At 34.7% G+C, this 13,232-nt stretch overlaps 1 protein-coding gene across 1 annotated transcript; it reads right to left on the bottom strand.

Moving 5' to 3' along the window:
- Positions 1–1,513: 1,513 nt before the first annotated feature.
- LOC129419705 (uncharacterized) lies at positions 1,514–12,852 on the bottom strand. Its single transcript, XM_055174873.2, has 5 exons — positions 12,712–12,852; positions 7,397–8,364; positions 5,511–5,670; positions 2,590–2,756; positions 1,514–2,511 (listed from the first exon to the last, which is right to left on the bottom strand). Exons 1-5 carry the CDS (start codon positions 12,716–12,718, stop codon positions 2,362–2,364), a joined length of 1,452 nt encoding a protein of 483 aa, XP_055030848.2. The 5' UTR covers positions 12,719–12,852; the 3' UTR covers positions 1,514–2,361.
- Positions 12,853–13,232: the final 380 nt, after the last annotated feature.

Genomic DNA, 13,232 nt, shown 5'->3' on the forward strand with positions numbered 1-13,232 from the left:
ATTAGGAGAACCGAGGCGAAAGTAAAGCGGGACAAAAAAGAAACAAACAAATTTTCTCAGAGCCCTGACTTCATTTGCATTTCAAACTATGACAGCATCTTTAGCATGCAACCCTTGACAGACCTGACAAATATCACATTATTTCATCATCAGTTTCCATGTGTAGGTCCAGAAAGCTGTTTCAACCATGATACGTAAATTCCTAAATCCTTTTTTCTTATAACACATTGTGTTTCTGGTTTCATGGTTTACAGTACTGATCAATCTACAGGTTATTTAGTGCTCTAACACATCCTGAAGTTTGACTTCTCAAAGTTTTTCAAAATAAAATTAAATTGGGTATAAATGTCAGGAGTTCCTGCCGGAGTACACTTGCTACTTTTGTCCCACTGCTAATACTGTTGCATTATGTTGAGAACTTTTATTATGCTAATTTGATTTAATTTTCATATTGTTCATAGGTATAACAATTTTTTTTATTCTCAACTATTTAAGTTTGTACTGTCTGGATGCTTTTTAAACATTTGATGAAACTGAATTTAAAATGAAAATGTAATTTACAAATAATTTCTTCTTCAAATGATTCCTGTTCAAAGCTGTCAGGACAGCACTGATTCGCGTCATTTAGAGGATCAATCACAAGTTCAGGATATATGAAGAAAAGTAACAAATCCACCATAAAAAAAGTTTTGAACATACAACAAGAAATCAAAGATCAGGAATCAAACATTATATTGAAGGAAATGCTCTTTGGCGTTCTGTTCTAAGAAAGTAAAAATAAAAGAAGAAAAGATGCTGTCTATTGCCATTGTGTATAGTGGAGTGTTCCACTAAACATTTTTCTCGCGCATGCGCTGTTGTGCGTGCACAGTCCGGGTAAAAATTGAGCTGCAGTGTTGATCAAAATTACGTCATGCAGATGTAGGCAAGCACGTGGACGCATATCGACTATGTGTTCACGAATTTCACCCATAAGGCAAAAATATATATATTTTCAAATATAATTTTAAATATATTTTTAACAAAAAATGGCCAAAAATATATGTGCTGAAATATATGTTTATGTATGTTCACTTTTACGTTCCATGTATGTATTTTGTGTTTCAAAAATATGTACATTTTTTGTACATTTTGGAATATATTTTAAAGCATTTATATTCACATAGCATTGAAAAAAAACTCTGTATTATTATGTAAACAACAGGCTTGAAAAGGTTGAAAGTAAATATATTTCCAACAACAAAAATGTTATATTTCATACATACTTACACATTTTATACTTTATACATTCATACAAACTTTTATATTTTGAGAATTTTTTTTGTTGCTGTATGCACTGAAAAAAAAATGATTAATTGAATTTAATCAATTTTTTTAAGGTAAGTGGTTGCAATCAATTTATTTAAGCTACATTTAAACAAAAAAGATTAGTAAAGTAAAATAAAATATAAAACTTTTGTATAAATGTAGCTTAAATAAATTGATTGCAACCACTTACCTTAAAAAAATTGATTAAATTCAATGAATCATTTTTTTCAGTGATGGGCTTCAAAATTAGAAATGTATTTCAAAAAAGTATTATAAAAAAGCTTTATAAGGCTATCTCATCTGTGCCCAGTTTAATGTTTTAATGTTATAGCCATGTTTAAATATGTATAATACTTTTTTGAAATACGAAGAGTGCCTTGGATTCCCTTTTTTTTTGACGTTTTGTATACCCTACAGCCTACCAAAGAGGACCTTCAATTTTTTCTAAATAATTTCTTCTGCTATTTCTGAGCCCTTTGAATTTTTCTTGATTTCTTAGAAATGTATTTGTTGCCCCTGAAATACATTTTTAAATGTTAATATATGAAGATTAAAACTAAATATATTTTCAAATTCCAAAAATATATTTAAGCTTTACTTTCTACAAAATGTATGTAGCATATACTTATATACATATTTTTGGCCAGAGAAATGTATTTTTTGCCCTATGGGTAAACACTTTCACAAGGTCAAAATTAGGAATTAGAGGCGTGTCAATCAACGCTGCATTTGTGAATGTTGACTGTATAATCATTGTGGATACAATTTGTGGATGCATTAATATAATTACTGATGAAGAGATGTTTCAAATCATGTAGCAGAAATAAGCTGGCTAACAAACAACTCAAAAAATTCCTTTTTACACAATAACATAACTATAATGCACAACTTCTGTTGAAGCAACATAACCCTGTTGTAAAGACAGGCATTAGGATTCAAGTCCATTTTAACATATTTTCCCCAAACCATCAACGTCCACTCGAAATGAGAATCAGTGAAGTAGTTCGATGACACTGGACTGGTTTGGGGACGTCTGAGTTAAGGATTGCTGGCCTATAAGGTGTCAGGTTGAAGTGCGTGCCAGTGTGTCGTCTCCACCTGCACCCTGCTGCACATTTCTTTCCAATGCTGCTTTCCTGCTTCAGGAGATTCGTAGCCAATCAGAACACGGCCCAGAATGCAACTCTTTGTGTAGAGCCGCCCCTGTCAATCACAGTGTCACTGTTATACTTGATATGATGCAGATTCATTCAAATGAAAAAAAATTGTCACAATGGTTACCTGCATTACGATGAGCTCCAGTAGCAGAGGCAGCGCGTCAATGTCACCGGTCGGGAGATCAAACAGGAAGGGTGCGTTCCAAACAGCGTTCACACCAGCGGCGCACTTCGTCTCCTTAGTGCTGATTACCTTTCCACTCTGACGTAGGTTGATGATGACATAGTGATCTGGAAAGACAAACGCCCATTATAAAAAATCAACATGAGTGTTTGTCTTTACAGCTTATGAATCACTTTATTATACCAGAAATATATGAGCAATTCCATATGGATGTGACATTTGCATTCAATATTTCTCAGAGAATGCATTTGTTAGCAATATATTGAACCATCTGTTTATATTTTTCTAAACCTCTAGAGCCAGTTGTTCAAAACGAATACATTTGGATTTTGGCTATCGGATTAGATCACATTTTTAAAATGGGTTGCAAAAAAAAAGGATTCTGAATTTGGATTGGATCACAAAATCCAATCTAGGTTTTGATTTGGATCAAATCGTCACTTTGTGTTGTTCAACATTTTTAGTAAGATTGGGATTTGTTTGATCTCAAAAAGTAGGATTTTTCTTATTACTAAAACTTATAAACCTACAGTTAGTTACAGTACAACATTTCTATTATGTAATATTTATACAATTATCATTTGTTTGTTCAAATTTTGTTCAGTTCAATCCTTATAATGATAAAAATTATAACATTTGGCTACCATTTAAACCTTCTAGTCAATTAAGAAAGAAAAAGTCCATATAAACCCCTCCAACAGCAGACAATAGCAAACCAAAATATTTACCATTTAATTTTAACAAAAGTAATCATTAGCTTTAGTTGTCATTTGACACTGTACAGTATATTCATTAAAATCACAATCATCAGAAACCAAACAGTCAAAAGTTTTCACAACCAGCATTTCTACAAATGTACACTACCGGACATAGTCTCTTTGGGCCAAAAGTAATCCATTTGGATTTTGACTATCGGATTAGATCAAAATTTCAAAATGGGTTGTTCAAAACAAAACAAATGGATTCTGAATTTGGATTGGATTACAAAATCCAATCTAGGTTTTGATCTGGATCAGATCGTCACTTTGTGTTGGTTAAAACATTTTAGTAAGATTGGGATTTGTTTGATCGCAAAAAGTAGGATTATTCTGATCCCATCAGAAAGGTGGATTTCAGGAACAAAAATGTAATAAAACTTCCAATAAAATGTTACTAAAAGATAGAAACCCACAGTTAGTCTACAATATAACATTTCTATTATGTAATATTTATACAATTATCATTTGTTTGTTGAAATTTTGTTCAGTTCAGTTTAATGATAAAGTATTCAAAGTATAACATGGGCCATATTAAATATTAATATTATATTATATAATATAATATTAATATTATATTAATTCCAGTCAATTTAGAAAGAAAAAGTCAAAATAAATCTATCAGACAATAGCAAACCAAAATGTAGTTTTAACAAAAGTAAAGTACTGTTATTTGGCACTGTACAGTATATTCATTAAATCACAACCATCAGAAACCAAACTTATGTTATTTACTGGCAAGAGTTTATTCAAAGTTAAATACATTTTAAATATTTAATTCAATTCAATTCAATTTTATTTATATAGCGCTTTTCACAAGTCTTTATTTTTACAGAATAAAACTATACAATAACAGCCTCATGCAAAGCATTCGGGGAAACAGAAATCATCATCAACCTTTTTCTGTTTTTTGCTTCAGATTTTGTTTCCCAGAATGTTTTGCTTGATGCTGTTTTTCTAGTTTTGTTCTGTGAAGACAAAGACTTGTAAATGTTTAATGTTTATCTAGCTTTGAACAAAATGTTGCCAGTAAATAACATAAATTTAAATCTACGGTAAATTACCGGCAACCCAGCTGCAAATTTCTACTGAATTTTTTTACAGTGTAGGGTAAGTTTTGTTATTGTCTTTTCAAGTAAAAACACTTAGTGACCCCATACAAACCAAACTACCTGCTGTTTCTTACATAGCTAATAGTCAACACTGACATGTGATCCGATTTAATCCAGATTTGCTAATGTATGAATCTGGATCAGGGTGATCCAATCCAATTTTGCTTTGAAAAACCAGGAAAATAGTGAGATGGTTTACCGGATCCTGGATAGCAAAACATGGGATTTCCAAATCTGGATCAGATTAAACTTTTTGAACAACTGGCCCCAGACATCAGAAAAATATCAGTCTATATACTCATGTTTTCCATTTTATATGAGGAATTTATGACAAATAAGTACACAGGTTTTTGGGAGACAACATACTTTGTAGGAATTCTGTGAATTGAAATGCAGAAACCAGATACAATAATACCCAACAAATGAAGAAAGGATGGCTCTTCAAAGAACAAAAAACAATGTTATGGACATGAAATGTTTTTCGGTTACGGATGTGAGAATTGTGAAAGTTACACTTAACTATGGAAAATAAAAATGCTTTAAAAACTTTAACCGAGACTTTGCATGGGCATTTAAACTGGCAAATATTGATTATTTTATTTATTTATTCTTCACGCCATTCCAGCATCTATAATGGCAAGAACCAGTAAATCCATGCACAAGTTACATCCACACAAGTTAATCTGTTAGGGGAGGAGCAATTTGCCATCTCCAGTTCACCTAACTTGCATGTTTTTGGCATGTTTTTGAACCGGAGTACACAGAGTAAACCCACGCTGACACAGAGAGAACATGCAAACTCCACAAAGAAAAGCCACCTGACCTAGCCAGGGCTCAAACCAGGGACCTTCTTTGGCAACAGTGCTCCAAATATTGATTTCTAAGTATGGTTATAAACTTTATGTAAAAACTTTGCACCGGTTGACATTCACATATAATTGCTCAAATATATAACACTGTACACAACACAGACAGACAGACAGACAAACCTAACCTGGGCTTCCTGGAATTCTGCTGAGTTTGGGTAAATTGTCAGCTTTCCTGACCATCACCTTCATGCGGTGTGCCAGTGTCTGATACTGCAGGAGAATCAAAAGTTGTCCTGAACAAACCGAACATCTGACATCCACTAATTTATCCTGAGAACTCTGACTCTGCAAAAAACACACATTTGATTCATGATTTAATGAAAACAGTACTGGCTCTTGAGACCAAATTAAATGAATTATTATAAAAAATGCTTTTTCATTTGTAAGTTGTTTTGGATAAAAGCTTTTGCTAAATGAACAAATGTAAATTTAAACAGTTTGACGCACAGGATTCTTAAACAGCTGCCTACGGCTTTTTAAACCCCAGCATCATGACAATAAAAATAGGTAAATTAATGAAATCTTCTATAATTTCTGCCTCTCGTTTAAAATTTTATTTGGGCTGATTTAATGCTCTGTCTGATGTATTATTGTACATCTGTCAATCATCGCATGCTCCACCCCTCTAAGTTTCCTGTGTCTGTCATGGACAGCCAAGAAAATGCTTAATCCTACTTTATTTGAATAATTACTGATGATAAAAATATTAAAGATTATAGAAAAATGCATTAGAGAGTTATTTAAATTAGGCAAAGTTATTATTATTATTTGGCTTGAATATGTGTTCAAATGTAATGATTTATGTATCTTGTATGTGCTTACATGAGGAGATAGACTCGGAGTGTCTTCGTTTTTACTTTTAAAGTTCATCTTTGTCTTTTGGGTTCATAAAAGATGACATGTTTCAAAATGATGAATCACTTCATTTCCAAATGAAGGTTTGTGAGAAACATGCTGATGTAATCTATGAATTAATCATCAGGATATATAAATCACTGCCGCATGCTCAAACTTCTTCAGGACACAGAGTGAATCTACTTCAAATTTAACAAGTATTTCACTTGGCTTCTTTACCATTTGTACCTTGTTTACTTCAAACCATTTGACAGGTGTCATTCAAATTGCTCTAAAATTACTTTGGTTTTCACCAAAAGTCCTCTTTCTTCATCTTCTTCTCTGTTTACCAGTCAAATAATTCCTCATGGATAAAAGCAGCATGATCTACATTTCCTACATTTTGATTTACAATTTAAAGGACTGTGTGAAGCTGAAATCTCCCAGACAGCAGACGACTCCGGGCCGGATCAGCACCAAAGCTGCCGACTTCAGTGCAGACCTGTGGTCTCATTTGTAACATATGCGTATTTACAAAACAGGGATGAAAACGTGTGTACACCAGTTTCCAGTTATCACCTATAAAAAAAGCTGGACGGGAGAATGAGCTTGCAAGGTGGGATCTGAGGATGATTCATGTACGCACACTTGTAGATAATCTGTAATTTATAAAGGGAACAATGCTTTGTTTTATAAGTCTTCATATTTTTTGTGCAAACGTAGACTTTTAGGAAGGATCCTACACACAGTTTTCAGGGTTCCCACACTTTAGTAAACTTCAAATTCAAGGACCTTTCAAGGACTTTCCAAGTCCAATAACCTCAAATTCAAGGACTAAATGTGGGGACACATTTCAAGTGAATGCTTTACATCGTGTTACCTTTTAAGATACATTGTTACAGTTCCCTTTAAAGGGAACTTGCGCTGCATCACTGCGGTGAAACTTTGGGGACACCTCCAGGGATAAGTGTGTTTGAATGTGTATATTAAATTCAACCAATTGTGATGCTTAAAGGCAGGGTGACGCAGGACCTGTGGGAACCCTGAGTTTTATATATGAGACCCCAGGTGTGGATCGGGCCCTGAGCCTTCTGCTGTCTGGGTTGGACAAATTATATTTCTATGTGCATGGAGCCCAGTTTAACATTTGTTGCATGGACCAAATCTCCTGTGATACCTTCCTCAGGCTCCTGCTTGCAGTGTTAATCTGACGATTGAAAGTGACGGTGGACCCGGGCTGCCAGTCGATTTCTGCACACGTCAGCTGAAGTTCACCCAAAGCCGTCTCTCTCAATCCAGAGAAATCCCTGCTGGACGCTGTCAGTATGAGCGTGCAACCATAAAGCTCCTCTGATTTCACCTGCAGGGTGAAGATGTGAACCGGTGTCTCTGGACTGAGGCTACGTCTGCGTCTTGAGCTGCCCTGCATTGGTGCGGGACAGACCGGGGGTAAACAAACCCTGATTACGGCCCCGCTCATTTTCTTAGAGCCTCTGTAGAGACCCAGAACGGTGACTGTCAGTCTGCTCTCTGCTGGACAGAAAAACAAGGTAAAGTGAAGAGATGGTTTGGGTTTAAGGGAACTGGAGCCGTAATGGAAACCAGATGATGATGGGCAGGTGGTAAGCCTGCTGCTTTCTGAATGCAAACAGTTATCTCCAACCCTGGCGCTTTTGCGATCAAGCGCTCTGCGGGTCTTTGTCACCAGACTGAATTTAGGAATGACAGGGAGTGAAGAACGACCGCGGACGGCAGGTTTAGTTACAGTGGAGGACACCGTGGGAGAACTTAGTCTCCGTAGTGTGAAACGTGATTTTGAAGAGCCTTTCAGTTCAGAGAGAGAGCGAGGCAGAGACAAGGATTGAACATCTGATCCTGAAGATGTTGAACTGCTGTTGGATGAAGGAGAATCCATGACATCTCCATCCAATTCCTCATACTGCTGTTTGATTGGCAGCGTGTTTATGGAGGGGGAGGAACTAATAGTCACAGCAACATGATCTGTCGGTACAGAGGTTAGGGATAGCCCCGTCTTCTTGTCATTGAAGGGAAGAGCCTTTTTGTGACACAAGCAAATGATGCAGCCAATCATCAGGCAGAAACAGAGGACAGCCAAGCCAACAGCCAATAAGATCTGAAGATGAACTATCAAAACACAAAACCATTATAAAGATTACAGTCAATACAGAGATACAATCATTTTAGAAATTTTAAGTGAATATGAAATCTGTTAGGATGTATTAAAGGTGCAGTGTGTAAATTTTAGTGGCATCTAGTGGTGAGGTTGCGAATTGCAACCAACGGCTCAGTCCACTGCTCACCCCTCGCTTTTGAAACGCATAGAGAAGCTACGGTAGCCACAACTGGAAAAACACGTCATCGTAGGAGACAACTTTGTAAAAATAAGTTTGTAGAAACAAAATGGCAACTTCCATGTAAGGGGACTCTCAGTGTATGTAGCTAAAAACGTCTCATGCAAAGGTAATAAAAACATAACGGTTCATTATAAAAGGCCTTTATACACCCCTGATAATATTGTTTTGTATATTATTTTGCATTTCTTTCAACAGATCCTTCTAAAAATTACACACTGCACCTTTAAGATCTATAGGAAGACTGAGGGGCTTTCACAGAAAAAAAGATGTTGACCCTAAATAACATTATTAAAATTTGCTAATTTAATCCATTACAATATCGTTTTTGATTTTAATGAAAATATTAAGGGGTTTCTAGATTTTAAATCAACACCACTTTACGTGAACATAATTTAAGTCTACATGAATCATTTGTGTTGTATTAAAGCAATATGGGGTTTTCAGCATGCTTTAATAAAACTTAAATAATGGGTTATTTTTTGCCTTTTAAATTAATATAAGAAAAGAGAGGGACTTATTAATGTTTAGCATGTTGTTGTATTAGTATTTAAAAAAGTTACTGTTTTGTTGGGTTTTTAAATGGTTACCACCATTGTGTAGAAGAGTCTCATTGACATCATTGTTTCAGTTATTTATTGATCAAACATGATTATAGCACTGGTAAATGTAACAGTTTTACTCAGATAAACTCAATTTAATTGTGCTAAGGTAACTAAAAAACAAGTGAGTAAGTTCAACTAAAAACATATACCTAAAATTAGATTATTTAATTACATGCAACCACTTATTAATTTGAACAAATGTAATTTATACATGTTTATTTAATTTAGATTGTTCACGAATATATATTATAAAACATTATTTTAAAGATTTAACATAGATAACCCATTCTGAGCTGACTTACCATCAGTTTTTTTAACCAAAATGTCAAATGACCATAAAAGTAACACAGAAATGTATAGGAAGAAGTAATGGGTTCAGATCTGATGTCCAACACTAAAAATAAAGATGCTTAAAAGATCCCATGAACATTTTTGGTTCCTCAAAGATTCCTTAGAGAGCAATTTCTTTTATATCTAAACAATGCTTTTTTACTACAAAGAACATTTTTGTAAAAAAAAAATTTAAAAGATCTTTAAGGAACCATTCTGCCATTTTTTTTCTAATCTATGGAATCGTCACCTCATAACATTTTGAAAATATAAATAAACAGGGCTGATATAGAAATATATTTTATATTATTGTATTTATATTTTAAGAACAAATAAACTGAAAAAACAAAGATTAACCCAGTGAAATAGATTTAAACAGCTTCACTGAAATAACTTTGCTATGGTCCCTTTATATACACTATAGTAAACATTATGGATGTCATAGTCCCCAGTGGTTTATTAAACAAGAATAACATGCAGAATACAGAACTATATCTTTATATCTAAACTGATCTACATTTATGATGATGTTTTCTCTTACCTTCAAATTCCACATTAATATTTTCAAAAAGAATGAAACGACACTTCAGAAATGTAGATGTGAAAAACTACAGGTGTCACATCTGCAGTGCTCTGACATGAGGCTCGCGCACACATCCGATAAGACTACAGCAGAGCGTGAACGCGCGGCAGGCGCGCGCATAGCGGCGTAATCGATGCGTTTATGCGCTGATGCGTGATGGCACGAGGCGACTCGAGTTATTACAATAACGCATTTTAAAAATCAAGGGAAATGGAAGCGTGAAATCTTTGTTCTTTCCACATTATTTACTAGTGAAATGTTAATACAAACTGGCGTCATGGGTAGTAACAATGATACAGTAACCATGGTTTAACTTTAGTAGCCATATTTTGTTTGTTTTAACTGCAATAGAACCATGGGAATTTCCGTAAGGGATTTTACAAGTCAATTATAAATAAAAGTCGTTTTTAAAATGGTAAACTATGCTCTCATGATAAGGATATTATTTAAAAATGATAGGTCAGGGCAACCTGTCACATTTCCTTTTAACACAATTTATTCATCATGACAATGTTTGTTTGCCCAGATTCATATTTTTACAAAAGTTTATTGTCTCAATCTCAGGTTTATCATTGCTATAACTGAAATAAAAACAATTGGATCTTCAAACTATTTAAAATAATGGTAATACCAGATAAACCCACTTAAAATAAAAAAAACGTAAGGTAAGATTTGATGATATCCTTGTGGGGAAAGTTATGAGGCATTAAAAATGTAAGCAAACATTTTCGCTCTCTCTCTCTCTCATTCTGTATGACATTTACCCCCAGATTTACAGACAAGTCTTAAGACTTGAGCTCTGTTAAAGGGCACCTATTGTCCGATTCATGATTTTACATATCATTTGGTGTGTAAGCGTGTATTAGTTCATGTTAACGATATGCAAAAGGTACAAACCCCAATGTAAACGATGACGCAAGTTATCATATTTTCTTGGACTATACAACAAACACACTCGGGAGAGTTTGGACTTTTCCCGGTGGGCCGGTAGTCTTTTTAGGGCCGAAAGTGCCGGTCTGATTATAGTTACACATTGCGAGTTATATTAGCAACACCATCTGGCGGCCTGATTTGCGACCACTTCGTGCTGGTCAAACTGTGTAGCCTTTCTGCTCAACACAGTATATAAAAGTGTGGCACAATATATAAAACTTATTCGGCAGGTCCAACCATGTCTAGAATTTTCAAAAATATGGGGGATCAGTGCGCGGCTCCTCCCCAAATGGTATAGCCTGTCGGCCTTTGCTGTAAAAAGCCGCCGAACGCCTGTTTCACACATACTGTGTTTGCGGTGCGTATTCCAGAACGTATGTGGTCGGATCCGTCAAGCACCCGTTGTGCTTTCACATGTACTCCGTTTGCAGTGCACTGCTGACTGCTGATGCATATGATTGTGTGATTGACACTTTCTGCAGAAAAGCACTTAAACAATTTAACAAAGCATTCTTTTTTCCACAAAACAATATACTTTAGATGTTATTTCATAGACTAGTAAATGTGGATTAAGGATGTTTAAAGACATGAATGGATCAAATCAGCAGATTTGCAAAGGTTTATTTATCTCCACATATAAATAAAAATTAGCAGGGTCACTTTGTAGTACCACATTATATATTACCTATATATGATTTACATATTATACTATATATGATTTACATATTATATACGACAATATTTAACAGCAATAAAAGTCTAATATAGCAATAAATATTATCACAACATTATTATTTCTCAAAACGGATTGGTGATGTAAAGACCGATATTATCATAATTCCTCCCGCTTCTGACTCACAGCCTGCAAGTTAACTCCTGTTAGCATTGCATAGTGAGCAAACTCTTTCAAACATGGTAAGGAGCGTCTCATTTCCTGCTGACGTCAGAGGTATTCAGACCAATCACAACATACAGATTAGCTGGCCAATCACAGACACAGAGCTTTTCAAATCAATACGTTTCAGGACAAGAGTGAAATCTGGAGCTACTAAAACATGCGGTATGTGGAAAATAATGTGTTTTTTAACCAAAAAACATGCAAACACATTATATTACACCAAATACACAAAATAGTGTTGTTTTTAGCAATGAAATGAAGGCAATGAATCTGATCCAGAAGCTGATTGATTAACTTTGCAATGCAGCACGGCTTGAGTAGAACCTAACAGATTGGTAAGGATACTTAAACATTAAAACCATGTCTGAATTTGTGATCGTAGAAATGACAATCAACAAGCAAAACAAAATCTGCTAATGGGGTAAGAAAAACATCTTAAAATAAGTTTAAAATTTTTACTTAATAAAAAAAATCAAGAACAATTTTCTTACCCCATTTCTTGGCTTGTATTAGGCACAAATTCACTTAAATTTGATATTTAAAATTTTCTTAGACCAGCATAAACATTAATAAGTATTATTATATTACTTCATATTAAAACTGAATAATGAATAATGAATTCTGTGCTGTTTGAGGTATTAGCAGGTTTGCCTGGGTACATCTGATAAAGTATTCTGCTAGTAATGACAAAATGATGGTTTTGATTTCCAATAAAAATGAGAACACAAGCATTTTAATTTCTGTATAAATATAAATGATGACACACAGTACCTTCCATGTGTTTGGTCACGAGCACCTGCACCAGGAGACAGGTGAAGATGATGAGCAAAACTCCTTCGATCAGACCTTTACAGAAGAAACTCAGTAGACAGACACACGGGATGTTGGTCGTCCTCCATCCTGAAGCTCTTCTGCACATTTAAATCACACACACATCTGTGTCAGAGAACCTTATACAAGCACATAATAACTAAAATAATAAAGAAAAGGACAATATTACACATTTTTGAATTCAACATGAGATAGTCTGGTCTGGTCTCTCTCTCTCTCTCTTTCTCTCTCAGTAGTGGCAGATTTGCAAACTTGTTAAATTCATTTAGCTGTAGAGTCTTTTTGTGGCAGTGCTCCAATAGTCCATTTTGGCTGCTCTATTGCAGTAAAAGTCCTGCTGTAGGCCTGTGTCTCTCAATGATTTGTGTGTGTTTCAGCAGACTGCAGTTGTTAACTACCTGGACTGCAGCATCTTCACATGCAGATATTGAGATAAATTAATGATTGATATGAAATAAATA

This window comes from Misgurnus anguillicaudatus, chromosome 15, assembly GCF_027580225.2.
Source record: "Misgurnus anguillicaudatus chromosome 15, ASM2758022v2, whole genome shotgun sequence".
Classification (NCBI taxonomy): Eukaryota; Metazoa; Chordata; class Actinopteri; order Cypriniformes; family Cobitidae; genus Misgurnus; species Misgurnus anguillicaudatus.

What these genes read in the sequence shown, in the direction of transcription:
- LOC129419705 (XM_055174873.2), bottom strand. An exon ending in CAAGCAGGAGCCTGAGGAAG is followed by an intron (nt 5,671 to 7,396) that starts GTATCACAGGAG and finishes TGTTTTTTGCAG; the next exon opens with AGTCAGAGTTCTCAGGATAA. An exon ending in TGGAGCTCATCGTAATGCAG is followed by an intron (nt 2,512 to 2,589) that starts GTAACCATTGTG and finishes TGTGATTGACAG; the next exon opens with GGGCGGCTCTACACAAAGAG.